This window comes from Thunnus albacares, chromosome 12 (genome assembly GCF_914725855.1).
Source record: "Thunnus albacares chromosome 12, fThuAlb1.1, whole genome shotgun sequence".
Taxonomy (NCBI): domain Eukaryota; kingdom Metazoa; phylum Chordata; class Actinopteri; order Scombriformes; family Scombridae; genus Thunnus; species Thunnus albacares.
The window spans coordinates 17,363,360-17,387,898 of NC_058117.1; the positions used below are offsets into that span (position 1 = coordinate 17,363,360).

General features: G+C 38.6%; 3 protein-coding genes across 5 annotated transcripts; all 3 read right to left on the minus strand.

Annotated features, from left to right (window-relative positions):
• Window positions 1-198: 198 nt before the first annotated feature.
• Window positions 199-6,690, minus strand: gpaa1 (glycosylphosphatidylinositol anchor attachment 1). Of its 2 annotated transcripts, none has more exons than XM_044368185.1 (13): window positions 6,580-6,690; window positions 6,184-6,278; window positions 5,371-5,550; window positions 4,664-4,775; window positions 4,422-4,569; window positions 3,804-3,905; window positions 3,481-3,677; window positions 3,178-3,374; window positions 2,887-3,040; window positions 2,609-2,680; window positions 2,315-2,508; window positions 1,644-1,814; window positions 199-1,456 (listed from the first exon to the last, which is right to left on the minus strand). In XM_044368185.1, the coding sequence occupies exons 2-13, from the start codon at window positions 6,255-6,257 to the stop codon at window positions 1,213-1,215; spliced, it is 1,845 nt and encodes a 614-aa protein (XP_044224120.1). In that variant the 5' UTR covers window positions 6,258-6,278; window positions 6,580-6,690; the 3' UTR covers window positions 199-1,212. The 2 variants fall into 2 exon arrangements, with proteins under 2 accessions (XP_044224120.1, XP_044224119.1); XM_044368184.1 differs by having other exon boundaries at window positions 2,315-2,511.
• Window positions 6,691-7,419: 729 nt separating this feature from the next.
• On the minus strand, window positions 7,420-9,776 carry exosc4 (exosome component 4). The gene is made up of 3 exons (XM_044368189.1): window positions 9,539-9,776; window positions 8,015-8,221; window positions 7,420-7,917 (listed from the first exon to the last, which is right to left on the minus strand). Exons 1-3 carry the CDS (start codon window positions 9,707-9,709, stop codon window positions 7,558-7,560), a joined length of 738 nt encoding a protein of 245 aa, XP_044224124.1. The 5' UTR covers window positions 9,710-9,776; the 3' UTR covers window positions 7,420-7,557.
• A 1,399-nt stretch (window positions 9,777-11,175) lies between these two features.
• prkacbb (protein kinase, cAMP-dependent, catalytic, beta b) lies at window positions 11,176-23,307 on the minus strand. Of its 2 annotated transcripts, XM_044368558.1 has the most exons (11): window positions 22,961-23,307; window positions 19,611-19,619; window positions 18,884-18,945; window positions 16,661-16,789; window positions 16,304-16,402; window positions 16,125-16,207; window positions 15,857-15,983; window positions 15,668-15,763; window positions 14,682-14,804; window positions 14,347-14,511; window positions 11,176-12,712 (listed from the first exon to the last, which is right to left on the minus strand). In XM_044368558.1, exons 1-11 carry the CDS (start codon window positions 23,004-23,006, stop codon window positions 12,587-12,589), a joined length of 1,065 nt encoding a protein of 354 aa, XP_044224493.1. In that variant the 5' UTR covers window positions 23,007-23,307; the 3' UTR covers window positions 11,176-12,586. The 2 variants fall into 2 exon arrangements, with proteins under 2 accessions (XP_044224493.1, XP_044224494.1); XM_044368559.1 differs by lacking the exon at window positions 19,611-19,619 and having other exon boundaries at window positions 22,961-23,306.
• Between the last annotated feature and the right edge of the window lie 1,232 nt (window positions 23,308-24,539).

Genomic DNA, 24,539 nt, shown 5'->3' on the forward strand with positions numbered 1-24,539 from the left:
ACTTCTTTAATGATCCATGACTCAATGCAAATTTTAATTTACATGAAATCTATGTGTAAATTATTTATTCAATGACTAATATAAGGTTCTTGAATTGAGTGGATATTAGTGTCTTTGGTTTTAGGATGAATGTTCTGTGTTCATTATCAGATCAAGTGCGGTAATGTGATGTAAGCGTTATGCTTGAAAACACGGGGATCCAAACTTTTTTAAGTCTTTTATTATTTTGGCATTTATAAATAAGAAATAAACATGTTTCAAACAAAGTTATCAAAACAAGTATAAAAATATGGCGATGCAGCGACGGCTTGTTCGACAGATGCAGATGTACAGACATCTTGAAAGAGACATCCTACCAACCAGCTTTTTACCAGTTTCCAGTTCCAGTTACCATGTTTGTACGGTCTAAACTTCTTCCTTCTATTATCGATTAATTTCCTGATTATTTTCTCAATTAACTGATTAACTGTTTGGTCAAAATAGTGAAAAATGACAGTCAAAGGTGACATCCTGTATCTTGTTTTGTTTGTGGCTAACAGTCCAAAACCCAAATTTATTAAGTTTACTATCGTGTATGACAAAGAAATGCAGTAAATCTTCGCATTTTTGTGGAGCTGAAACGCTTGCCATTTATCAGAAAATGACCAAAAACGATTAATCAATTATCAAAATAGATGCTGATTAATTTTCTGTGGATTGACTAATCGATTAATCAACTAATCGTTGCAGCTCTACTTCCATCATTACCATCCTGCCTGATAAAAGACGTAAAATAAAAAGTGCAGTATTTTTTCTTTATGTACCACAAACAAAAATCTTTAAACCTTAAACCAAATGTAGTTATTACAGAAAACAAACCAACATGACATTTATAGTTACTTGGGAAAAGATAGTCTCTTCTTCCTTTATGCATTTATACATCTGTAAGACTGATATTAAAGAACAAATCAGTCCATTTTGCTTTGTTTAAAAAATGGTTTTGTTCATTCAGAAATCCTCCAAAGCTTTGGAATAAAATACTTGGGAGTTAATATTGTAATATCAACAAAATGTCCAAAAAAAAGGGAGTCACAGCATCCTTCCCAAATCAACTACAGACATTCCTCTTCTTCTTTTCCAATCACTCCAGTGGATTTAACTGTCATCTTCACATTCCCCCGGTGAAGACAAACCTGAGAAACAATGCCTTCAGTGGTCCTGCAGGACTGGCACCTACTTCCAGAAGAGGATGTTCCAGAAAAGCAGCCAACAAGGATAGACCAGCAGGGCTACTAGCGGGTAAACCAGAGAACCGTAGAGGAAGTGGTCCAGGATGCCCTGCGAGATGACTGACAGGTAGAGCAACCAACCATCTTGGAAGCTGACGGGCACTTCCAGCAGCTCTTGGTAGAGGAAGACTGAAAAGAGCAGAGTGCAGGCTGGGCTGAGGATGACCATGATGAAGGCTGACAGAACCCTGTGCGGAGAAGAAGAGAGTGAGGTTTTAGTTTACTGGCATATGGTGCGTTCTAGGACATTCTTACTTAGTGAAAAAGCCAAAGAAGTTAATCATTTCAATTAATACCATAAATAAATAACTCACTGACTTCAAGTAATTCACTGATTTCATTAAGTTGTTGTATATGTCTGTGTGGGTGTATTACTTTGGGACGTGGGGTGTGACGAAGGCAGCCACAGGCACCAGGGTGAGAGCCAGGATAAAGCCCAGTGAGAAGTTGATGAGGGCGGTGCAGCCCAGCAACACAGCCAGGTACAGCACGGCGACCAGCTTCAGGACTCTCCAGCCCTGCTCCGTCCCCTCACCTGACAGGAGTCTGCAACAAACACAACATGACACTTAACAATAGTGGTTCCTACAGTGGAGGCCTCAAAGACAGTGTCACATGATTCCTTTTTTTCCCCTGCACATTTTTAATAGCATCACATAAAAAAGGAAGAGACATTTACATTACTTATGTTTTCAAACATATCAAAATGGAAGAATTAAGCTTTAAAATCAACATTAAAAACCTTGTTAAATATGCTATTATGCTGCAGCTAAGCCAGATATCAATAGCTGCTCGTCAAGACATTGAAGAGGAGCCATGGGGGAAAAAAAAAAAAAAAAAAATCACAAAAAGTAGTGCCTTGTAGAGCTCCAACTAGTCGATTAACTGATTAGTCGACAGAAAATTAATCATTTTATAATCATCAGTTTTCGTATCAACATGTGAAGCTGCCTTTAAAACCATGAAAAGACAACATTTATACTATACAATAGAAGAAGAAAAAGATATCTAACATGTGAGTCAGTGTTGCAGGTGTGGGCAGTTACCTGTGTGTGTTATGAGGTAAAGCCAGTCCTGCGGTGTAAACAGCAATAGCCGTGAGGACCACAGCCTCAGTCTCAGACACTGGGAAGTGTTCCACTGCCATCTCCTGAAACCGGATCGGCAGCGTGTACAGAGCTACTCCGGTCAGATGGCTGATCACCAGAGGAGTCAACACAGAAAGCACTCCTGGACTGGACTGCTTTGAGGAAAGAGTTTTGATTAAATCGCTGACTTAAGTCGCAAGTCAGATGAACAGTTTAATGTCTGGTGCGTTTGTTGTAGCGTGTGTGTTTAACCTGCTCGATGTCAGCGACTCCATCTTCTGTTCTTGGTGGTGGAGTTGCCAGTTGAACCCAAAGGTCTAAGGCCTGTATCATAGTCAAGGGCAAAACTGATAATTAAGTATATATTAATAGGACTGTAAAAAGTATGCAGTTAAGATGTAATCAATTATACTAAACCCTGGGCTGCTATCATGTCTGTCTAAACACGTCAATTTCTATTAATTAGCTTTTCCCTATTTCATTTTTAATCAAATCTAACTGATGACTTTGAAATAATAGTGGAAGGATACACGTAGCAGCAGGATAACAGCAAGCAGGCCAAACGCTGGCATGTAGTAACCAATGGAGACAAAGTGAGAGAGCGATGGCATCAGGTAGAAGAAATAGGACTGGTGCAGGCGCTCCAGGAGGTTATTCAGCTTACGATACATTCCTTCCAGGAGCCTAGAGGATATTCATTAGGACAAAAAAAGAAAACCAGTTATTAAGTGACGACATATGAGGTGAAGGTGAGATTTTTAAAAACAAACAAACAACCAAAAAAAAAAACATATATATAAAAAGCATAAACTTGCTCTGACCTTCCAATAGTGGTGGCGTCAGTCTTGTACTGGCGGAAGCTGTTGATGCCTTTGAGGGTGGCAGCCTCAATGTGGTAGCGCAGAAAGAGGCCGTGGTCTCCCCAGGGCCGCCCACTGGCCTGCTTCATTACCATCATCATCATGGTCTGGACTGCGTGGCTGTAGCCTGACACACTGTCCCAGTCATTCCTCTGCAGCTACAGAAACAGAGAAAAGCTAAATATTACTCAACTAACTGGGCATTCTGCTCACCACAAATATGACAGAAAAGAAAATGTGCTAAGTTGCAGCTGTTGCGTTTACCTTGCCCTGGATAGTGCAAAGGACCCCTATCTTCTGACAGAAAGCATAAAAGAGGTTGGCTAAATCCAGGTTGGGGAGCTGACCATTGAGACCCTCTAGTACCACGTCCAAACTGGTGATGACATCACTGCTGAGCTCCAGAGACAGGGCTGCCTGGATTGAACCACCACGGCCTTGAAGAGGAGACCAGTCCATACCTGGAGGAACCAATCCAGTTGTTTTTAATATGTTCTGCAAGACAGTGGCTTCACGGTGTTGACCACTGATGTATATGAAGAAAGGGATACTTGTTGATGTGTTTTGTAAAAAAAGCAGGGGATCACCTGTAGTGTTGGTGTGGTGGTAGCCCTCCAGCCACGCCTGCATACCAATCAGATCATGCTCGTTCACGAGGAATATGATATCCTTGGCCCAGTAAATCTGATCTATCGAGGAACACAGCACTCAGTAAACCAAGAAATGCAACTGCCAGGTATAAAATGCACCAACACAGTGATATTTACTGTTATAAACATTAGGATTAAACTGTGATTAGATGTCTTAAACTCATACTATATGTGTGTTCCTGTTTTTACAAGTCGTGATGAATGTTCTTGTTTTGCTCTGCAAAGTTGCAGAAACAGCAAACGCAGCTGGCCATCAATTAGAGAACTGAGAAAGTGTTATCTGTGGAATGTGTCTGTAAACATCAGGAGAAAGCTGAAACGCCCATTTGTAAGGTATATAAACTAACTGTGAATGCTCCATGACGAGCCTTTTTCTCTGTAACCCTACTTGTGTGTTGCACTGTGAAACGCTCCTTCTTGTACAAGAAAATAAGTTCAACTTAAACTTTGATACTTTGGATCCAGTCTCCATCATTTAAAGGTCATTGAGAAGAAATTCTTTTAACATTTACAGTGTTGCACGCAGGTATAATATGCTATATGTTCTATACTCACTCCTGAAGTAATGTGCCAAACCAAGCAGCAGTCCCACAGCCTGGTTGTTGTTATCGCCGGGGCTGCAGGGAGCACTCAGCACCAGAGCTTCAGTCCGTGGAGCTCTAGGAGCACGAAGGATCCCATATACGTTTGTACCTCTCACCATCTGAGAGAAGAGGGGAGAGTGAGATGAATATACAAAAACCAAAGTCAGCCAGTTTGTTGGCTGTTACCTGATGCATCTTTCATCACAAACTCACATATCTCTCTTTGTTTTCATCAGGGAAGGGCAGAGTGCGAGAGAAGCTCTGAGTGAATACCTCCAGACCTCGAGCCTGCATAGTCCTCACCAGCCAATCCACTGGCATCCCACTGCAGAGAAACAACTGATTATATTACTGCACAGATTTGAGGCATAAGAGCAAATGCAACTGGGCTTGGGCTAAAAACGATTGCTTCCTTATGGGATATGTTGAAATTATGAAAACTCTCTATGAAATGGACATTTTTGCTCTATGTGGGTATTTGGACAATGCCTAGTCATTAAGAAAAAAATGTTTTATACTCTTTTTGTTTGTTTTTCTGTGTAAAGCATGTTTTTCCCATATTACATACAGTATGTGGTTTGCAGCAATAATTTGTTTCTGTTTGGAACAAATTATATTTTGCATTATTGCGTGTCATGTAATCGCATGTGGGACAGATTATTTTTTAATGGTATGACAAAAATAAAAACTCATTCATTCATTTTATAGTACTGAATAAGCAAACTGTGTCCAGACTTATATTGTTAACAAGCTCAAAAAACATGTAATCATGTAAAGATTTGTCCAAAATTCCAGAAAAATTAGCACAATAAACTGTACTAATCATTCATAATACCCCTCCTTATATTGCACAAATCAGGACGGACTCTCCACAAACTGGGATCTCAATTATTTTTCTTTGTAGCTCTTGTGTTGCTTACCCTACTTTCTTCTTATGTGCTGCAAACTCCCTGCCCGTGGCCAGTGCCCTCTCCCCGGCTGGAAAACGCTCCTCCACCATGGTAGAACCCATAGCGTTCTCTGACATGTACGTCCGCAGAGTGAACGGCTCGAATGCCAACCCCATGAACCAGGCCACACCCGCCATGTAGCAGACCACACTGTGAAGTGCATGAAGGGATAGTTGAGAGAAGGAGGAATGACAAAATTAATTGTAAGCAAAAGCACAGGTGCACATCAGAATGAAGTGTAAAATAAAGGGCTGCAACTAACTTATTATTATTTTCATTATCGATTAATCTGTCGACTATTTTCTGAAAAATGCAGATTAGACTGTTACCCAAAGCCCTGCACTGGTTACTTTCATATATTTCATCAGACTTGACTTGTACATTACATTCAACCCCCACTGTTACATAATTTAATTATTTATTGCATTTGTCACATTTAATTTTTGCACTTGTCACCATTTCTTGGTCCGTAGCGCAGTTCATATTTCAAGTTTTATATCCCATTTCATCAACTATTATTCCATTCTGTAAACAGATTTTAAATGTTTCATTTAAGTTAGTACTACTTTGTTTATTTCATTATTATTATTACCTTACTCTTGTTATATTTGTATTGTTCTATGTTGCATTCGTGGGAGCAAATGCCAAAACAGATTCTTTATATGCTTGCATACTTGGCTCATAAACATTCATTCATTTTCTGTCCATCGACTAACCGACTAATAATCGTTGCAGCTCGCGTAATATGTAGTGTATTGAAGGGTACAGATTTTAAAAAGGTACCAGATTGGGGCATTGAGGCGGGTGAGCAGGCTGATCAAAGCCCGTCTTCTGTTTGGATCAGACAGCAGCCCCATCTTGTTGTTCTGTGATGGACTCTGGAGAGCAAACAAACACAGCGATTATAAAGTATACATTTAAAATACGTCGTTATAAACAAGACGTTACTGTGGTTGAATCCCGCGGTGCTGGATATTATGAGTTTAATCTACAGTAATTTATATGTATATCATCATCTATGCCTCTGTGCACGGGCAGTTAACATTTCTACTGACAGCTAGCCCGCCGCTAACTAGCACAAAACGTTTTAAAGCGCTGTCGTCTGCAAACACGAGCTGAATTATTAACAGTTAAGTGGTTGGCTTTGTATTATTTTACAGAATATAAGTGAATACATACCGGTTTCCAGTATACAGTGGGTCAGAGCCACCTGCAGAGGTGGGGTTCATACAAACAAGTATATCCGGCTACCTTCTTCTTCTTCTTCTTCCTGTTTAATAGCGAATTGCCACCATTCAGAGCACTACCGCCACCAAATGTTGAATTACATAGTTCTGAAATCCTTGTTATTAAACACATGCTCTGTAGATAAATGAAGACAGTCATTTGTAAAAAAAAAAAAAAAAAAAAAAAAAAAACTGCTTTCAAGTCACTGCATTCAATCCCTTTATGATCCAGTTCATTCTTTAACAGCTGTCTTTGTCTTGTATATTTGACACGATGAAAAAAGACGTGATCCAGAGTCTCCATGTGATTGCACTAGCAATGCATAGCATGGCAATAATGCATTTCAGCTATTTATTCAGTATATCTTTATTAATATAGCACTTTATAGGACAAATGCTACAGTGCTTCACAAGGCAATTAAAAATACATTTCATATATACAACTTAAGCTTTTGAGTTGTAGATTTCAAGTAAGGATTTCGTTTCTAAAATGTATATTTATAAAATGTATATGCATCCCTGTTTTATTGCTGTTTTCAAACTAGGGTGACGTACACAAACATTTAACACCTAAAACATGAATAATATCTTAAGTTGTAGTCTAGTGTTGTTTAGCACATTTAAAGAGCTGTCAATCAAAATAAAATAAAAAATGTAAGTGAAAGTAAGTTTCAGTCTTACATTTTGTTTTTTTTTCACATCTACCCTTTTGTTTGCATTTATTTTACGTAGTGTGCATTTAACTACATAAATAAATGCAGCCATTCATAGATAAAGTAAAATACAAATGAGGCAGAGTTCACATATTTATTGTTGCTTCTCACATATATACCATAATGTACAAAAGTATACAGTAAATACCATGCATACATAAAAAACATTCAGGCTGCACCCAAAAACACAGTCCAGATGTTCACCCCTCTGTCCAACATCACTCTCCAGTGAGCACTGAGACTTCCTGGAGATGTTGCCGCACCACCTCATCCAGCACCTTGCTCACACCTTTACAAGCCGTCATGGCGGCCTCAATCAGAGTCTCCAGGTGATCCTGATGCAGTCTGGCGTCCATCTGCAGCAGAGCGATCTGCCCGCCGCGGGGCAGCAGCGCTAAAGCCAGAGAGCTCACTCCTCCCCCCTCCTCAGCATAGCAAAGATCTGCGAGGGGCGTCTCGTCCACAAACCCAACTGTACAGGCGCACACGTAGTCCCGCATGGGGATGCCGGCATCAATCACCGCCAGAGTGGCAGCATTAACACACACGCTGTAGTTCCCTCCATCTGACTGAAGAATCTGTTTAGGAGAGAAAGTTTCCCTTCACTTTAATAAAAGACAAAAAAAAAAAATCAATTCCTGTTATTCATATATTTCCCAAAATGTCAATATTTACCTTGACATAGATGTCTATTTGAGAGCGTGGGTAGAGCTGGGTCATCACAGCAGCTTCGAACGTCTGCTTGAGATGGAGGCTCATCTCAGTGGACTTGCGGTCCCCGTGTGGTCTCCTCTTCCTCTCCGCCGTGCTAAATGTGGCCATACTGTACTGACAGTTGATAACGGCCCGATCGTGAAGAGTCCGACTACGTGAGCCTCGCATCTAGGGGTGAAAAAGATGAGTCAATTTAATTTATGTAGCCCAATATCACAGATTTGCCTTGATGGGGATTTACAATCTATACACCCTCTATCCCTAGGCCCTCGATTTGGATCAGGAAAACATAAAATTGCATAATGCCAAAATAGAAAATCATTATAGATATTTGAGACTGCTAACTTGTATGAATAGTACAAAGGGGAGGACGTTGAGCAACTTCCAAAACATTTCTTGATGACACATATTTTAAGAATTTATGCACTGTTCTTTTTCTTAATGTGAAAATAATGTTTAATGTACAGAGGGGCGACAAATTAAAGAAAAACCAACATAAAAACCTATGGATGGGGACATTGTCATCCTGGAAGAGACCAGTCCCATCAGGATAGAAATGTTTCATCATAGGATAAAGATGATCACTCAGAACAACTTTGTATTGATTTGCAGGGACCCTTCCCTCTAAGGGGACAAGTGGACCCAAACCATGCCAGCAAAATGCCCCCCACAGCATAACAGAGCCACCTGATCCATTCACTGTAGGGGTCAAGCATTCAGGTTTTTTCCTTTAATGTGTCACATGCCTGTATGTCTGTGAATTATCTGTGCGTCTGTCTGTCTATGCTTAAACTGTATATCTTCATTCTTGTAGACAGGTCTCTCTTGAAAAAGAGATTCTGATCTCAAGGAGACTAGGCGGGGTCTGAGTAAGTCATATCAAGTGGATGTCTGTCACATTTACAGTCTTTTTAGCATCAAATCCCCTCTCTGTTTCCTCGGACAGTGTTTCCCTGTTGAGCTGCGGTGGAAGTAAAGTAACATAAGGAGGGACTTTGGCACTAAAAAGACTAACGTTGACTAGATATCTACTTCATATTAGCCTCAGATGAACTTTTAAATACATATTTGCACCGAAGGGGGACTGTTGAGTTTGTGGAGAAGGAGGTCTGTGGATCCTCTAATGACCAGTATGAACAGGAGGAATGATTACGGTAATTTCAAAGCACCTGACAATTGTTTTAAGACAGACTTGAAAAATTGTGAACTAGTACTTTAATCCAGTATTCAAGTATTCTTGACTAAAACACTCACATAGGATTATGGTTTCATCCTAATTTGCATTTTATCCCTAGTTTGTTAGAATGAGCAATGATGCGAATAATCAATATCTGTTATAACACACAGTATATATCGTCCAAGTGCAGATTAAAACAGTACTGTTTTACAGCAATTATAAATGCTTGCTGCACCAGATAATTAATAATGTTTATTACCAGTCTTGGGTTAACGTTATAGCTGTTGGCTCAGTGCTACTTTACTTACTTCATGCGGACCGTATACGACAGCCAGCGCTTTGGTGTTTCCCTGCTCTAAATACGCAGATCCATCGGCCTGAGCAAACACTCCCATGCGGGCCTGAACCTTCCGCAGCTCGGTGGCTTTTCTTCCATCTACACGGTATCCCTGGTCAGACAGCAGCTCCAGGCCCGCCATGTTTCCGCAAACTTCGAATGAACAGCAACGCAACGATCCCACGTGTCTGTCGCTGTACTACATTACCCATACACCCTTTCTCCGGAAGAGCTACGGCAAACAAAAGGGCCAAAAATAAGAAGTGTAGCTTTTCGTAGCTGCAGATCAAGTTTGCCGTTGTTGTACCCTCTCTATCGAGCACGAAAATGACATGATTGAATGAATAAATAAATAAATACATACATTTGGTAACAAAAAATGACATAATTAAATTGTCTTGGATTTATTTTCTACATTTCCATAAATAATATTATATTTAGGCTATTTCTGTATTTCTACATTTATTTATTTATTAATACTTATGTCGTTGTTTGTGTTCCATATTTCACGAGCATTCAAATACTGTGCAGCCAAAGTACATAAAATATGGTAATCATTCAGTGTAACAAGTTATCTGATAAGTCTCCATCGTTTTTTAGCTGAAACAGATTATTTATTGAACTCTTGTGGGACTCATATAATTTACTTGTTGACTAATAATATAATTTGAATGCATTTGTTCATTTGGTTTCTTATGAGGTGAGATAACTGTCAGGATTTGAAACACTAAAACTAAGATTTGAAAGGTTGAAAGTTGGTTTTGAAAGTATAAACTGTGGTTGTAAAACCCGAAAAACAGGATTCAAACATTTAAGATTTGAATGTCTGAAATAATTGCTTCACTCTTACAATGTTTGCAGTGCAATGTTCCCTATGTTACAAATCAGTGTCTTCAAAGGTTTGAGACTTGCTTTGCAGATATTCAACACAGTGCTTTCACAGATTCAACTCACTTTTTTCAGAGATTTAAAGACAGGGATATTAATTTATGTTTCTGTTCTCCAATAAATAAATTGGAAACATCATTGTAAAACTGGTTAAAAATGTTTGTTATTGTACAAACTTAATTTTTGTTAACTGTTATATATGTATATATATATTACAAACATTGGTTTTGTTCATAAAGATGTAAAAAAGAAAGTCACTGCATAAATAAAACTTGCAAAACACTGTCTCACGAACTACTGAGTACCTCCAAATGGGACCCAAAAACCCCCATGTAATAACTGTTAATGTTTTGACTTTGTCAGATTAGTCTTCCTTCCGTTTCGGTACAAAATTACAGAACTATGCACTGTCACATGACTATGATACTCATGGTGATGGAAGTGAAAAAGTAGGCATACACTATCATTTTGCTGACTTTCAGGGAGTGTAATAAAATCGTTATTTTTGGAAATCTGTCAACAACCTTTATTACCCCTACAGTGAAGTTAAAGATGCATCCTTCTCACATTCATCAACATTGCTGGAAAAGTATGTCGTTCAGACTTGGTGACATATTATATATGTGTCAAAACAAGACATGAACTACTTGAACTAACTGGGAGTGCACTGAACGGCACAGTAATCAATCTCACAATGCAAGGCGAGTTACACAACTTCAACACTTTTAAAAATAAAATTTATTAGCATCTCTAATGTGTATAAATAAAAACATATATGAAACAATGCATATACGTATAATGTAATGAGCTTAACAATAACAGGGTTACATGTGATACAAAGGAGCAGTCTTTATTTTAGCCAGTGTATTGTGAGGAAAACTGTACCTTGAAATCAAGCTTTCAAATATGCATACCTATAAGTCGCAATCTACATTCTTTGACAAGAATGAAACAAAGTAATTCTGGTCGGGGCTGGCAACAGGGAAAATATGGTAGATTGCAGTTTTGTGTTTCTTAAGATTTAAAACATCTTTGATTTAATACATGATAAACTCTGTACTTTATTTAAGGTTTCACTAACAATGTTGAGGCACAGAGCCGCAACACTATTCACACTGACCCTCTCACCTTTACATTATATTCAATAAAAATCCTAAAAAGGATTTAATGTCACTCTCTTCCATTTACTGAAGTCACATTGTTCCACAGACTTGTAACAAATGGTCTTTATGGGAAGACCTGAAATCTAGGGACAATATGACTATAATGTTAGACACAGCGACAAAAAATAGTAAGATACCAAATGACAAATTTTACATGTAACTAACAGATCCAAAAGGATCAAACAAACAACTTGATTTGCATTTTACTAATGTAACAAGGTTTGTCATTTTCAGCGATGGCTTGCTGTGCCTGGGTCAGAATACCAAGAAGACAGTGAATGGATGCTTTTGTGTGGGGGGGGCTTTGAAGGACTTGGCTCTCTAAGGCAAAAGCAAAGAAAGGAAAGAACCTTTCTTCTTGTGTCACCCAATGTTTTCTATTTGGTCATGCTTTAAACACTCAAAAGTGTTCAAATGTCTTACAAAATTGACAGATATGCACATAGGACAAATACTACCTCTGAAAGCTGGCCAAAACTTTACAATAGCCAATGTAACGTGGACCTGTAACAGACTGTTAAATATACACCGCTGACAACTAGAGGGAATACCCTACAACCCACACAACTGTGTGTCAAACTGCCACAGACATGTCAGTTACAATGTGTGGACTATTATTGGCCATTGTCTCAGTTTTTCCTCATAAATTGTAAAATGTCACATTTTAAAAGGGGATTACAACATCCAAGACTAACTGCTTCAAAGTAAAAAAAAAATGGTGGGTAGGTAAAAAAAAAAAAAAAACAAAGTAAAAGAAAAAGAAAAAAGTGGTGTGTCTGCTTTAATACGCAGGTGTACGTGACAGTGAGAGGTTATCGGCACCCAAGGATCATGGCAACCTCATTCAGCCTTGTGGAATGAAGGGACTATGTAGTAGATCTGAAAAACGATGGTCTCTGCTCCATCCAAAGTCTTTAGAAGAGTGCAAAGATCCCCTTATTTCCCTGATATATCCATGTTCTGGCGTCCTAAAACTCTGCAAACTCCTTTGCGCATTTTTCCGTTAAAGAAACGCGGATCTCCTCCTCCTCATAGTCGTCGAAGTTGCTAGTGTCCCCCGGGCCTCTGCACTTTGGTATGAATGGGGCTTCCACCTGCAAGAACAAGAGCGATGCATGTTTAAATAGGCTGGATTTACATTATATTTATGTCTGACGCTGCCAGTCAGAGGAACATCCATGAGGAAAGCTGTTATTTCTCTGAGGAGGAGCAGACTGTCTTACATTGTTTTTACCTGCTTTTTAGCCACACTGTTGGTAAAGTACCACTCTTTGTGTATAATTTCTAATAAAATATTCCCACATTCACTTCAACCTACAGCATTCCTTGATTATATTTTGTGATTGATGATTTTTATGTGGTTTAAAACCTCTGACTGGCAGAGTATGAAAGTAAGAAACAGCATATGTCAAACGCTACAATACACCATTTACTGAGCCTTCAAGTTCTTGAGACTTTTCTTGGCTTAAGCTCTGTCTCCTGTCAATAAAGGTCATTTCTGTGTGCATGCTGCCTTACATTTTCCATGTTTTCAATGAAACATAGTCTTTTCTACCGAGGCTTGACATGACACACATGTAAGCCTTTGGTGTACTATTTCTTCAAAGTTGTCTGTCCACTTCCTTCAACTACGTATTTACTAAACATTCAAAGAAAAGACAATAAAGGAAGAGAGATACAGAAAGACATGGCATTAGTCTGCACGAGTGTTGTGTGTAGACTAATGCCATATTTTACAGACTTGAAAAGTCCTTAACTTTGCAAAATTCAGGACAAATGTGTATTTTTAAAGCTATTCTATTCTATTCTATTAAACATAATTTATATTATAACATAATATTAATATTAGCACTTTATCCACGCATATGTTGAATTTGTATCCTTTTTTAAGCCCTCATTTATTAAGAAAAATATATTAACAAGAGATGCAAATAAAGGGTGAAAACACATTGCAACAACCCAAAACCATAATACTACATTCTAGCATTTTCATACAGCAGCACTACACAAGCAAACAAATGAACTTTTTGTCCACAGAATAAAATCTGTAAATGGACAAAAACACAACAGACTTCCTAATTTTTGCATGAAATCTAACTTTCACTTCTGCTTTTTATATTGCTTCTAAATCACAGAATCCCACGACCATTTCCCCCGTAACCAGCAGTTATTAGAAAGCATTGAGGGAAAATTAAATATAAGAGCATGAATATGGTGCTGAAATATGCATATAAAGCAAGCTGGCTCAGATTTAGAAAAGAAAGTGTCCGGCTACAATTCATTAAAGTGAGGTATGATAGTACAGTAACCTTGGTAGAACACTGTCAACAGATCGATAAGAGCTAAATATCTACTTTGATTAATCGAAGAACTCCATTATCATTGTCATCCTTGCAAAATACCATGTGGCACTGATACCTCACTGCCGGCAGTGGAGCTGGGTGGTTTCCAAGTGCAATTAACTGCTCTTGTTGTGAAATCATTGTTAACACACAAGTAAAAAAATGCTGCAAATAATGATCATCACACAGCATGAAACAGAATTGATGGACACTCCTCAGATAAATTTCTACAAAATAGTATCAAACAACATAGTTGCAGCATCATATCAGGACATTTTACTAGCAGAGAATCAATATCAACAAATCAATATGTAATTAACTTGTTGTTTTTTTTTCCAGGGGGTTACAGTGTTTGGTGTCACTACTAAACGTGTACGGTGTCTTGCCTTTCTCTCGTAGATTGCGATCCAGTCTGTTGTGGCAAACCATTTGTGACCCTTGATGTCATTGACTCCGTTCTTCAGGTTGCCGTAACGTTTGGTCAGATCCACCTGCAGCAGGTTTCTCAACAGGTCTTTCAAGTCAGAGCTGAAGTGGGAGGGGAATCGTACCTAGAAAGATCAAAGTTGTAAGAATTTCTTTCAAATAGTTGGGTTTTTTTTTTACTTGCACACCAAGAAAACTACCTAACTTATTCTAAAACTACAAGTAGGAAGCAAATTTCAGATAAAATGACATCTCTTCTTTCATGTGGTAAGATCCAAAACAAACACTGTCTTACCTTCCCAGACACGATCTTCTCATAGATCTGAATGGGTTGATCTGCAAAGAATGGAGGGTAGCCAGCTGCCATTTCGTAGATAAGGACTCCGAGGGCCCACCAATCCACAGCTTTGTTATAGCCCTAAAAGAGTCAAGTTATAGACAGTAATGACTAAGAACACAAAAAAAAAATGCTTCTACTACTCATAAAACTCAAAAGTCATGCTTGATTTTGATAGATATTTATACTCAGGACTTCTCTTTGCTTCTGATGTAAAACTCCCTTGTTAAGTTTTCTTTTATTTGAGAAGGAACTTCCAAATACCTCCAACATTAAGTGGGAGAGTTTGTTCACCAACAGTAATATTAGATGTTCAGTATGAAAATCCAGAACAAACCTGCCTACAACCCATTTCCTAAAAGGGAATTATTGTGAAATAAGTGTATACTTATGAAGTTGTGATTTTTTTCATGCTATGCCTACTTTTCTACCTTTACTTTGTGTATATTTTCTGCGGTACAGCTGCAGGTTTTACATGCCAGTAGAGACAGCTGTTACCATAGCATAACATGAGTTTTTCCAGTTGATAAAAAGTTAAATTTGTAGCCCCTACACAAAAAACACATCATGTCTTTTTGCTGCATTATCTTTATGGTCCACTGCGGCTGATAATTGTTGGAAGATTATTAGAATGGATTTCTACCTGTATGAGTGTTCAGCTGTGAATGTAGTTAAGTCTGTAAAACAACCTGACTTTTACTTTTTATTGTCACTAAAACTCCCTTGTAGCTGCACTGGAAATGGTTAAAATTGTCAATGTTTAACCAGTTATCTACTGGAGTAAGAAAATTACACAACCAAACAACAATGTGCTTCCAGTTATGCAAAGAACAATACAAAAAGAAAACTCTTTTAGTTTGGAAGTTTCATTTCAGCACATCATGGACATTATGACATTTGTATAGTAGTAATAACAACCAATCTGCTTATTCAGAGCTCCGTACTTTGCTGAGAATGATTTCTGGCGCCAGGTACTCCGGTGTCCCACACAACGTCCAGGTCCTGCCTTTTACCCGCTTTGCAAATCCAAAGTCTGTCACCTAAGAATCAAGCGTATAAATATTAAACATCGGCAAAGTGTGGACAGACAAAACACAGCGGCATTATGTATTTATTAGCTGCATCTCGTTCACCTGAATGTAGCCGTGGTGGTCAATGAGAAGGTTCTCAGGTTTCAGATCTCTGTATATGAGATCTAGTGAATGGAGGTACTCAAATGTCAGCACTATCTGGGCGGCGTAAAACCGTGCATGTGGTTCACTGGAGAGGAGGAGGAGGGAAGTGTGTTCACAGTTGTAAAACAAGACATATCAAAACAGAAAAGAATAAACTATGATTCACTTGTAAAACAGATCACTGTATTTGATCTTTGATAAGCTGATGAGAGGTATAGTATAATACCTGAACCTTCCAATTCGTCTTAGGTGTGAGAACATCTCTCCTCCGGGAACATACTCCATCACCATGTACAAATTGGAGTTGTCCTAAAAAAAACAAACAGTAAAAAGACACTCATACCATGCTAATAACCTAATAAAGGAATTTCAATTACTAAATTAAAAAAAAAAAGAATATCATACCTTAAACGCATACTCAAGTTTGACGAGAAATGGGAAGCTCACAGCCTGTAATATCCTCTTCTCATTTAATGTGTGTTCTATTTGCTTGAGTTTCACCACCTGACAGATAAAAAAAAAGAAAGATAAGATGACCTTGTCGTGCAAATCTCACTAGCTCTAGCTACAGAGATAGCAGGCGCTGAAAGGAAGCTGGTTACTTAGATATTTAACCCTGCAACGGAACAAGTTTTTAGGGAGATAAGTATTTGTTAGATGTATAAAGTTGCAGCAAACTTTTATTGTCGCTGCACATATTAACTCTATTATTTAGGCCTGATACAATACATGCTGCTGAATTTAAAAAACAAGTCTACTGACCTTCTGCTTATCCAGTATTTTCATGGCATAGTATTGCTCTGTTCCTTTGTGTTTCACCAGCATGACTCTTCCAAATGAGCCGGTACCCAGGGTCTTTAATCTGTCAAAGTCATCTAGGCACGTTGTGCTCTGTGGAAATAACAGCATGTTAGCCTACTCTGAATATGCAGCTACCTTAAATGTTAACTTGAACTTTTCAACTTTGAGCTTTTGGTAACGCTTTATTTTTTACAGGTCCCTTAATTTCATACTAATTTCCTGGAAATTTTCTATGCAATTTGCAGGTATGTGACAGTTAATTTCCACGACATTGCAAAACATTTTGGTGCAATTTGGTACAAATTATAAGGAAATTATAAAGAAATGGGAAAAAAAATGTTGGTGTAGTTTTTCTTTTTTTATTCATATGTAGTTTATAATTTTGCAAAAACTCTTACTTAGATTCTCAACAATTCTTTAACAGACTGAAAAAAATATACTTACTACATAGTGTGTAGTTTTGTGTTTCAAACAATATATTAGTTCGTTTCTTAAGACTTTGTAACAAGGCAGCGAATATCAACAATTTTGTAGCACTTCATCCTACAGATCCTTACTTTGCTGTTAATTTCCACGACATTCTCTCAACAACTTCCTAAAATAGCTTCTGTGTAAAGTTCTGTTAATTCTAAGGACATTTCTTTGAAAAGGTTATTTAATCTGGTAGTAAAGAAGAAATGCGCTTATTATATTATTATTATTATCATTATTATTATTATGTTTTTAAGAAGCAATCTGATAGGCTAATATGTAGTTTGACACACACTAAAAACTAAATATTTTCTGTCAGTTTAAGAATCATCAATAATCTAATTTATAAAGAAATTTTTGCAAATTAACAACCCAAATATAAAGAGTGGGCACTTACCAAATAAACCCACTTAACATTTTTTTTTCAGTTTTTTCATATAATTTGTACCAAATTACAACACATAAATACCACCTAGTACCACTCAACTATCAGGCTCCTCTCCTGTGGAACCATCTTCCAGTTTCAGTCTGGGAGGCAAACACCCTCTCTACGTTTAAGAGTAGGCTTAAAACTTTCCTTTTTGATGAATCTTATAGTTAGGGCCAGTCAGGCTTGCCTTGGACCAGCCCCTAGTTATGCTGCTATAGGCCTAGACTGCCGGGGGACTTCCCATGATGCACTGAGCTCCTCTCTCCTCTTCTCCATGTCATGTCATTAATGTCCCATTAATGCATGTTACTAATTTGGCTTCTTCCCCAGAGTTTTGGGCTTCGCGGGCTTCCGTGGATGGCCAAAGCAGATGGCTGTCCACCTAGAGCCCAGTTCTGCTTGAGGTTTCTTTTCATTAAAAGGGAGTTTTTCCTTGCCGCCGTCACCAAGTGCTTGCTCATGGGGGAATGTTGGGTCTCTGTAAATTAAAGCGTACGGTCTTGACCTGCTCTATATGAAAAGCAGTGTTTGCCCTATAATTGTACAGGCCTGGCAGGTCGCCAGGCCAACAAGAACGTCAAATATCCATTCATTCGGAAATCAATAATCATTTGGTTTGGGAGCCTCTCTGCAATGCTATTCTGAAATGTGAGACAGCCTGCGTCGTTGCCTCGGAACTTTTGGTTGCATAGCTCCTTTAAGGAATAGGGCAGTGCGTAATGTTTGAGTGTAGAGAGTGTGTGGTTGAGCAAGTGTGAGTGGCAGAAAAGTGACGGTGAATGTGAATGGAGCAGAGGAAAAGGTTAGCAGTTAAGTAAGTTGTCCGTCTGGCAGTAAATGTACAGTGCAAGCTACAGTGTGTCAGTTAATAAACGCTGCAGCTTCCAAAGACAAAGAAACGTCTCGTCTGTTGTTTCCTCAACTGCTGGAAGGGGGTGAGCCCCAAAATTAGCAACAATGGGTTAGCCTAACCTCACAAGACTCACATAAGGTGGACTGACCTTTAAGGTGGACCAGCTATTATCATTTTAGTGTCAATCACAGCTGCTCCTAAATGGAGAACGAAGAAATGTGTGTCTCTCCCTAACCCCCGCCACCGCCACTCAAAGGCAGTCAACGTGGGGGAAACACTGAAAAGTGTCATGAGATAACTTTTGTTGTGATTTTGTGCTATATAATAAATTTGACTTGACCACCTTTCCTTTAAAAATGTCCTAAAAAGTGTCACTCAAAATTAAGAGACTTGTAAAATAAAGCGTTACAGATCTTTTCCTCACTCTGACCTGTGGTGGGCATTCCCATTTCCGTAAGAAATCTTCTTTGGCTTTGGCTAGAAACTCTTTCACTAAAAAAAAAAAAAAAAAAGAGTGCACACAGATAGTTAGCATACACTTATTTGGCAAAACAACTTGTATTATTTGCAAAAAAAAAAATCACATTTGGGTTTTTAGTCAAAAAGACCAAATGCTTTATTACCAGAGGGGAAAAGGAGGGAAAATGGAAATTAAATTGTAAATTAATGGAGAAGAATACGGGCAAAGTCAACTCTCATCTGGATATAAATTAGATGGGATATCAAAAATATAGCACACATTGTTCTAAAGATAAGACAAAACGCAAACACAAGACAACAACATCCAAGACAGGCAGACTAGTGATGCATGCCAAGAGACTCAGTCTGGTTTTCTTTTCTGTTATTTAGCCTTATTCAAAGGGGAGGTGGGACACAACACTCAGAAATTACAGGGCAGGTTTCTCTGAGTATCTTGTGCATCACTTGATAGAGTTTGAGGGAAGGCTAATAAACACAGCATAAAAATGGTAAGCAAAGACAAACCAATGTATGGGAAACACAGCAGACAGCAGATATCCAGATTGAGAGAATGTGGATAATAAAAACACTGATTTATTATCAAAGCACACAATAAAAAGCAAGCACATCTAGCAAGTTTCCACAGTGAGACCAATGCCAATTGCCATTCTAGTCATCTTTTGGAGGAATGAGCATACCAAAAGTCTCTATTGATCACCAAGGTTTTGCAGGAACAATCACCCACACGGATGGGATGATACGGAAGAGAAGACAGAGAGAAATATAGAGTTCATGTACATAACAACAAGTATAACACATCAACAAACATGAAGCATATGTCGTGAATAAAGCAACAGGAATGAAAACAGAGTTGACATTCACCTGAGGAATTTAAACGGAGACTGACTGTCTACTGAGTTATTGGAAGAACAGGTGTACCAAAATACCATGTAGCAGAGATTCAGTGGAGCATGTGAGGTCAGATTGAAACGATAATACTAGAGGACAAAAAAACATTCAAAACCTGCTGTTCTCTACAAACACATAAAACTTTCTCAATATGAGTAAGAGTAAGTTTTATTTCCTGCACCTGAGACTGAAAACTTTTCTCCCCAAAATCAGTTTGAAATCATGATAAACAGAGCTGAAGCAATTTGTTTATTACTTATCCAACTGGCAGAAAGTTAATTGTCAAATATGTTGATAATCGATTAATTGGTGGGGTGGGGAGTAATTTTTCAAGCAAAAATACCAAAGATTTCCAAGCAAGTCCTCACAAATTTCTCATTTGTGAGAATTAGCTGCTTATCTTTGTCTTACATGATAGTAAACTAAGTATCTTTGGGCGTGGATGAAACAAAACCTCACCTTGCAATTTTTGAAATTGTTTCAGGCATTTCTCATTATATTCTGACATTTTATAGATAATCTATTAATCAATAGCAATTAGCAGATAAATACATAATGAAAACAATCTTTGGTGCCCTCACGATAAATGCATTGAACAAAACAGGACTGAAACAATTAGTAAATTAACTGATAGGTAAATTGACAGTAAAACAATCTGCAACCTTTTGGGAATCAATTAATTGTTCAAGTCTTATTTCAATAAAAAAAAATACCAAGAATTTCCTTGTTCCAGCTTCTAAATTGTTAGGATCTGCTGCTTTTCTTTGTCTTTTGTGATCATAAACTGAACATCTGTGGGTTTTGAACTTTTGGTTGAACAAAATAATAAACATGTAGACGTCACCTTGGCCTTGAGTAAATTGTGATAGGCATTTCTTTCTGTTTTCTGACATTTAATAGTCTAAATGATTAATTGAGTAAATAAAGTGCTAATTCTTTAATAATGAAAAAAATCACCAGTTGCAGCTCAAGAACATTACTTTAATGCTGACTAAATATTCTCCATCCAATCACAGAATCTTTGACAGCGGAAAAATATCTAGTCTACTTGTTGGCACAAATGTCTTTCCAACATTTTGTACCTTTAAGAAAAGTTAAATGGTCCAAAGCCAGCTCAGTCGGCCAACACTTCCTGAGAGCAATGTCAAAATCCAGACAAGCATAACATGGTTGAGTTATGTCCTGTTACACTAGAGTGTGAAACATAATACATGGGCACAGTGAAATAAAATAGGCGTCCTGATAGCAACTGTTTAATCTCCCTGTGCAAGTGTGACTTGTGCTGGTGTTGTTCCAAGTGTTCCAGCTACAGTAATGGCAGCTATATACAGTAAACACAGCTACTCTAGTGTATATACAGCACTGTAGGTAACCAGGTTATCTTGTCAGAGCAGCTACACTCTAGACAAATCTGCAGCTCAGGGTACAGTGTCAGCTTAAACAGGTTTAACAGTTAGCCACGGCCCAGGATCTAGGGATCATAGTTACACTCAAAAGAAACACTTGGCAGTATGGGAACTATTGCTGATCTGATCATCTGTCTCTGTGAGTGTCTCTGGTTGGCACTGTTCACTGTGCCTGCCTGGTCTCTCTCAACAGGTCAATAAATCTCAGAGGAACGTATTCACTGCATCATAAAATGACACTACTTTAAACAAACTAAAGTGCGCAACTGAACATGGAGGGTTCTCAGCATGATTTTAAGAGAATAAAAATGCATGAAAGTAGTTTTGCATTTCAGTGCATACAGCAAGTGACTGATTTTAGGCCATCAAATGCAATCAATTCTGCGAAAAACAAACACCTACAGCCTTCATGTTTACAACCAGGCATAGGGAAATATTTATGATTTATCGCATGGGATGTTCAGTGATGACCGGCTGGACACATCAAAGTATACGAGCACAGTAACACTGGTCTAGGCCGAGTTACGTCAAACCTTTCAAAGCTTGTAATACCCCTTATCCTCTGACGAAGGTCTGATGACAAGCTGCTCCAGTCAATGACAAGTGAGGCTTGATGGACCTTTACCACAGCAAGATTAGAAAAGGCCTCTAAATAAATACAGGTGACACAATTCAAGTGTGTTTGTGTGTGTGTGTGTGCGTGTGCGCATATGCCTGGAAGACAGTAGTAGGTTGCAGTTTTATGAATGGAAAGAGGGCATTCGTCATTTCTTCACCATATTTGGTCACGGTGCTGTACAGAAGAGAAAGCTTTGTTTATGTAGCCGAGAATAAAATGTGGCAGCAAAGCCTGGGGCAGAAACAGTCCCACACTGCCTTCAAGTAAAATTTATTGGCTATTTATAACAATTACTCATGGGTTTGTGGTTTATTGCTGCAGATTTAAGATCATCACTGCAAAGTTTCTCTCTGGAACAGCTAGTTGCAGCCAAACATAAGCACTACATCCTGACTGTTACTCACAGGAAAGATGAAGGGGTGATGCTTGCCTGGAAGATTTTTTAGCCATTAACCTCGCATTTCTACACACTAAAACTATACACTAACACTGTGTGTGTGTCTGTAGGCCTTGAACAGCTACCACCATCAAGAGGCAATGAAATGACAGGGGCCTTCTGAGGGCTAATCCCCCCCACCCACCCCCCCTCCCTCCTCATAGCTAAAGTTAGCAGGCTAGCTGGTCATCAAGCTCGACCCTTCTTGTGATCCAGATGGCATGCAACCAGCCTTTTAACGTGTCAACTTATCAATACGGGCAATTTATCGATAGGCATCGCTTTCACGGCTCTGTAATAGGTTTTAATAGGCTGTTATGGTCCCCTTCCCCACCCCCCTTGCAGCCAAGATAACCACAACATCCACGGGGTCTTCTTGCTGCTAGCTAACTCAGCTATACATTGACATAATTTCGTGTGCAAAAAGAAAAAAAAATCACACAAACACACCCCTGCGTGATGATACATCGACAAACTACAAGTGTTTTTGGTGGGATAAACGTGCGAGGTGGATGACGACGGCCCTTCCCTTGCTTTATGTTAACTGTAGCTGCCAGTTAGGACAGTTTCAGTGTTATAACAGGCTAGCTAGCGACTCCGTGGAGGCTTGGTGAGTGTCAAAACGACTAAATACATCATAAAACAAGCGTCGAGGTCCAAACAACAGCCCGGACTCACCGCTCTCCAGCTCGTTGCCCTTCTTGGCGGTGGCAGCGTTCCCCATGGTGTGGAAGACACGGCGGTCGCTCCGACGGAGAAGAGATGGCGGTGGCTAGCTAACCTTCCTACAGCTGATATTCCCGAGCTCCTCAAAATAGGTAAAAAAAAAATCGATTTAAATGTTTAGTCGGTTCAAACGTGACAAAAATAACAGTCCAGGATCCCTTCCGACAGCCCCCCTCGCTCTCCCTCTATCTCTCCCTCTCCTTCTTCCCCTCTGAAAGGTTTCCGCTCCTGCTAGTTCAGTAATGTCTGTATGGTTGACATGAAGCTAGCGGTCACTTCTGTTCTGACTGAGCTGCCTCTCCCCCCTTCTCCTCCCCTCTCCTCCCCTTCCCTCCCCTCTCCTCTCCTCTCCCCCCTCCCTCCCTTCCTCCCTTCCTCCCTCCCTCACTCTCTCACTCATTCACTTCAACAGACTTTACTGACATGACATTTGACATGTGTTGCCCAAGCACAATTATGAAAAACAACAATGTGAATAACAATATAAGTTAATAGAATAACATAGATAGATAATAACAATAATAGAATAACATATATGTAAGTAATTTAAGTAATCAAGTTAGAATTGGTGCAATTTCAATGTGACTTTAACTATGCAAGACAAAGACAAATAATGCAAGTGTTAATCCACTGGTAATAAAACTAATAATAAAATAAATACATTAGTGGGGATAATAAAATAAAGAGATGTTAATAGTAGTGATACAAGACAGCAATTAGTCTATAAATAACAACATTAAAAAAAAACAAAAGGAGATGGTAGCTGTAAGTAGAAGATGATAAGTACAGGTATATTTATAAATGTCTATCTGTCTATATGTCCTTGTCCTACTGGTTGTCTCTTTTGTTGTGGCAGGAAGTGACAGGTGACTCACACCCTCACTCAGCTGCATTCATTTAGTTTAGCATTTGGATTGGCCAGAGATGTCAAGATACAGAGCACGACTTGTTTCCGCGTTTTTGGAGCATCATGATTGCATTCACAGATATGGGATGACATTTGAGCAGCATTCGCTTGCCTGGCTTTATACAGGCTAAATATAACTTGAGAAATGTCTTTGTTTGATTTCTAATGTATACGAAATCTAGCTGTGAATGGACACAGCAGCAACTTAAATAGTGTTCATAGCGCAGAAACTTAGATCCTATCACTTTTTATTGGCTGTACTTTGACTTTTTGTGCATTTCAGGTTTATGTATTTAAGTGACAAACATGAAGGGATTTAACTTGAATTTGAAAAACAGACAATATTTAGGTAGAACTTCATCATAAAATAAAAAAATAAATCCCAAGACAAAATGAAATATTAGGCCAGAATCAGAGGTCTAAACAAGTCTGTTTATTATCAGCAAAATGTATTGATCTGTTTTGATCTACTACTGACATGTTTTGTAGGTGAAATCTTCATTTGCAAACTAACTTTAGTAACTATATCTGTAAAATGTAGTGGAGTAAAAAGTCTGAAATGTAGTAAAGTAGAATTATAAAGTAGAATAAAACGGAAACACTCAAGTAGTAAGTCAAAATTGT

Bases quoted from the DNA above. Each gene is read 5' to 3' on its own strand.
- gpaa1 (XM_044368184.1), bottom strand. From the start codon at position 6,257: ATGGGGCTGCTGTCTGATCCAAACAGAAGACGGGCTTTGATCAGCCTG. The intron at 3,678-3,803 runs GTGATCCCCTGC...TGGTTCCTCCAG, and splicing joins CCACCACACCAACACTACAG to GTATGGACTGGTCTCCTCTT. The intron at 3,375-3,480 runs GTAAACGCAACA...CTGTTTCTGTAG, and splicing joins TTTGCACTATCCAGGGCAAG to CTGCAGAGGAATGACTGGGA.
- exosc4 (XM_044368189.1), bottom strand. From the start codon at position 9,709: ATGGCGGGCCTGGAGCTGCTGTCTGACCAGGGATACCGTGTAGATGGA. The intron at 8,222-9,538 runs GTAAGTAAAGTA...TTTCACCCCTAG, and splicing joins TCGTATACGGTCCGCATGAA to ATGCGAGGCTCACGTAGTCG. The intron at 7,918-8,014 runs GTAAATATTGAC...TCTCCTAAACAG, and splicing joins AAATAGACATCTATGTCAAG to ATTCTTCAGTCAGATGGAGG.
- prkacbb (XM_044368558.1), bottom strand. From the start codon at position 23,006: ATGGGGAACGCTGCCACCGCCAAGAAGGGCAACGAGCTGGAGAGCG. The intron at 15,984-16,124 runs GTATTATACTAT...CCTCCTCTCCAG, and splicing joins AGACGAATTGGAAGGTTCAG to TGAACCACATGCACGGTTTT. The intron at 12,713-14,346 runs GCAAGACACCGT...TTGTTCTTGCAG, and splicing joins TCGCAATCTACGAGAGAAAG to GTGGAAGCCCCATTCATACC.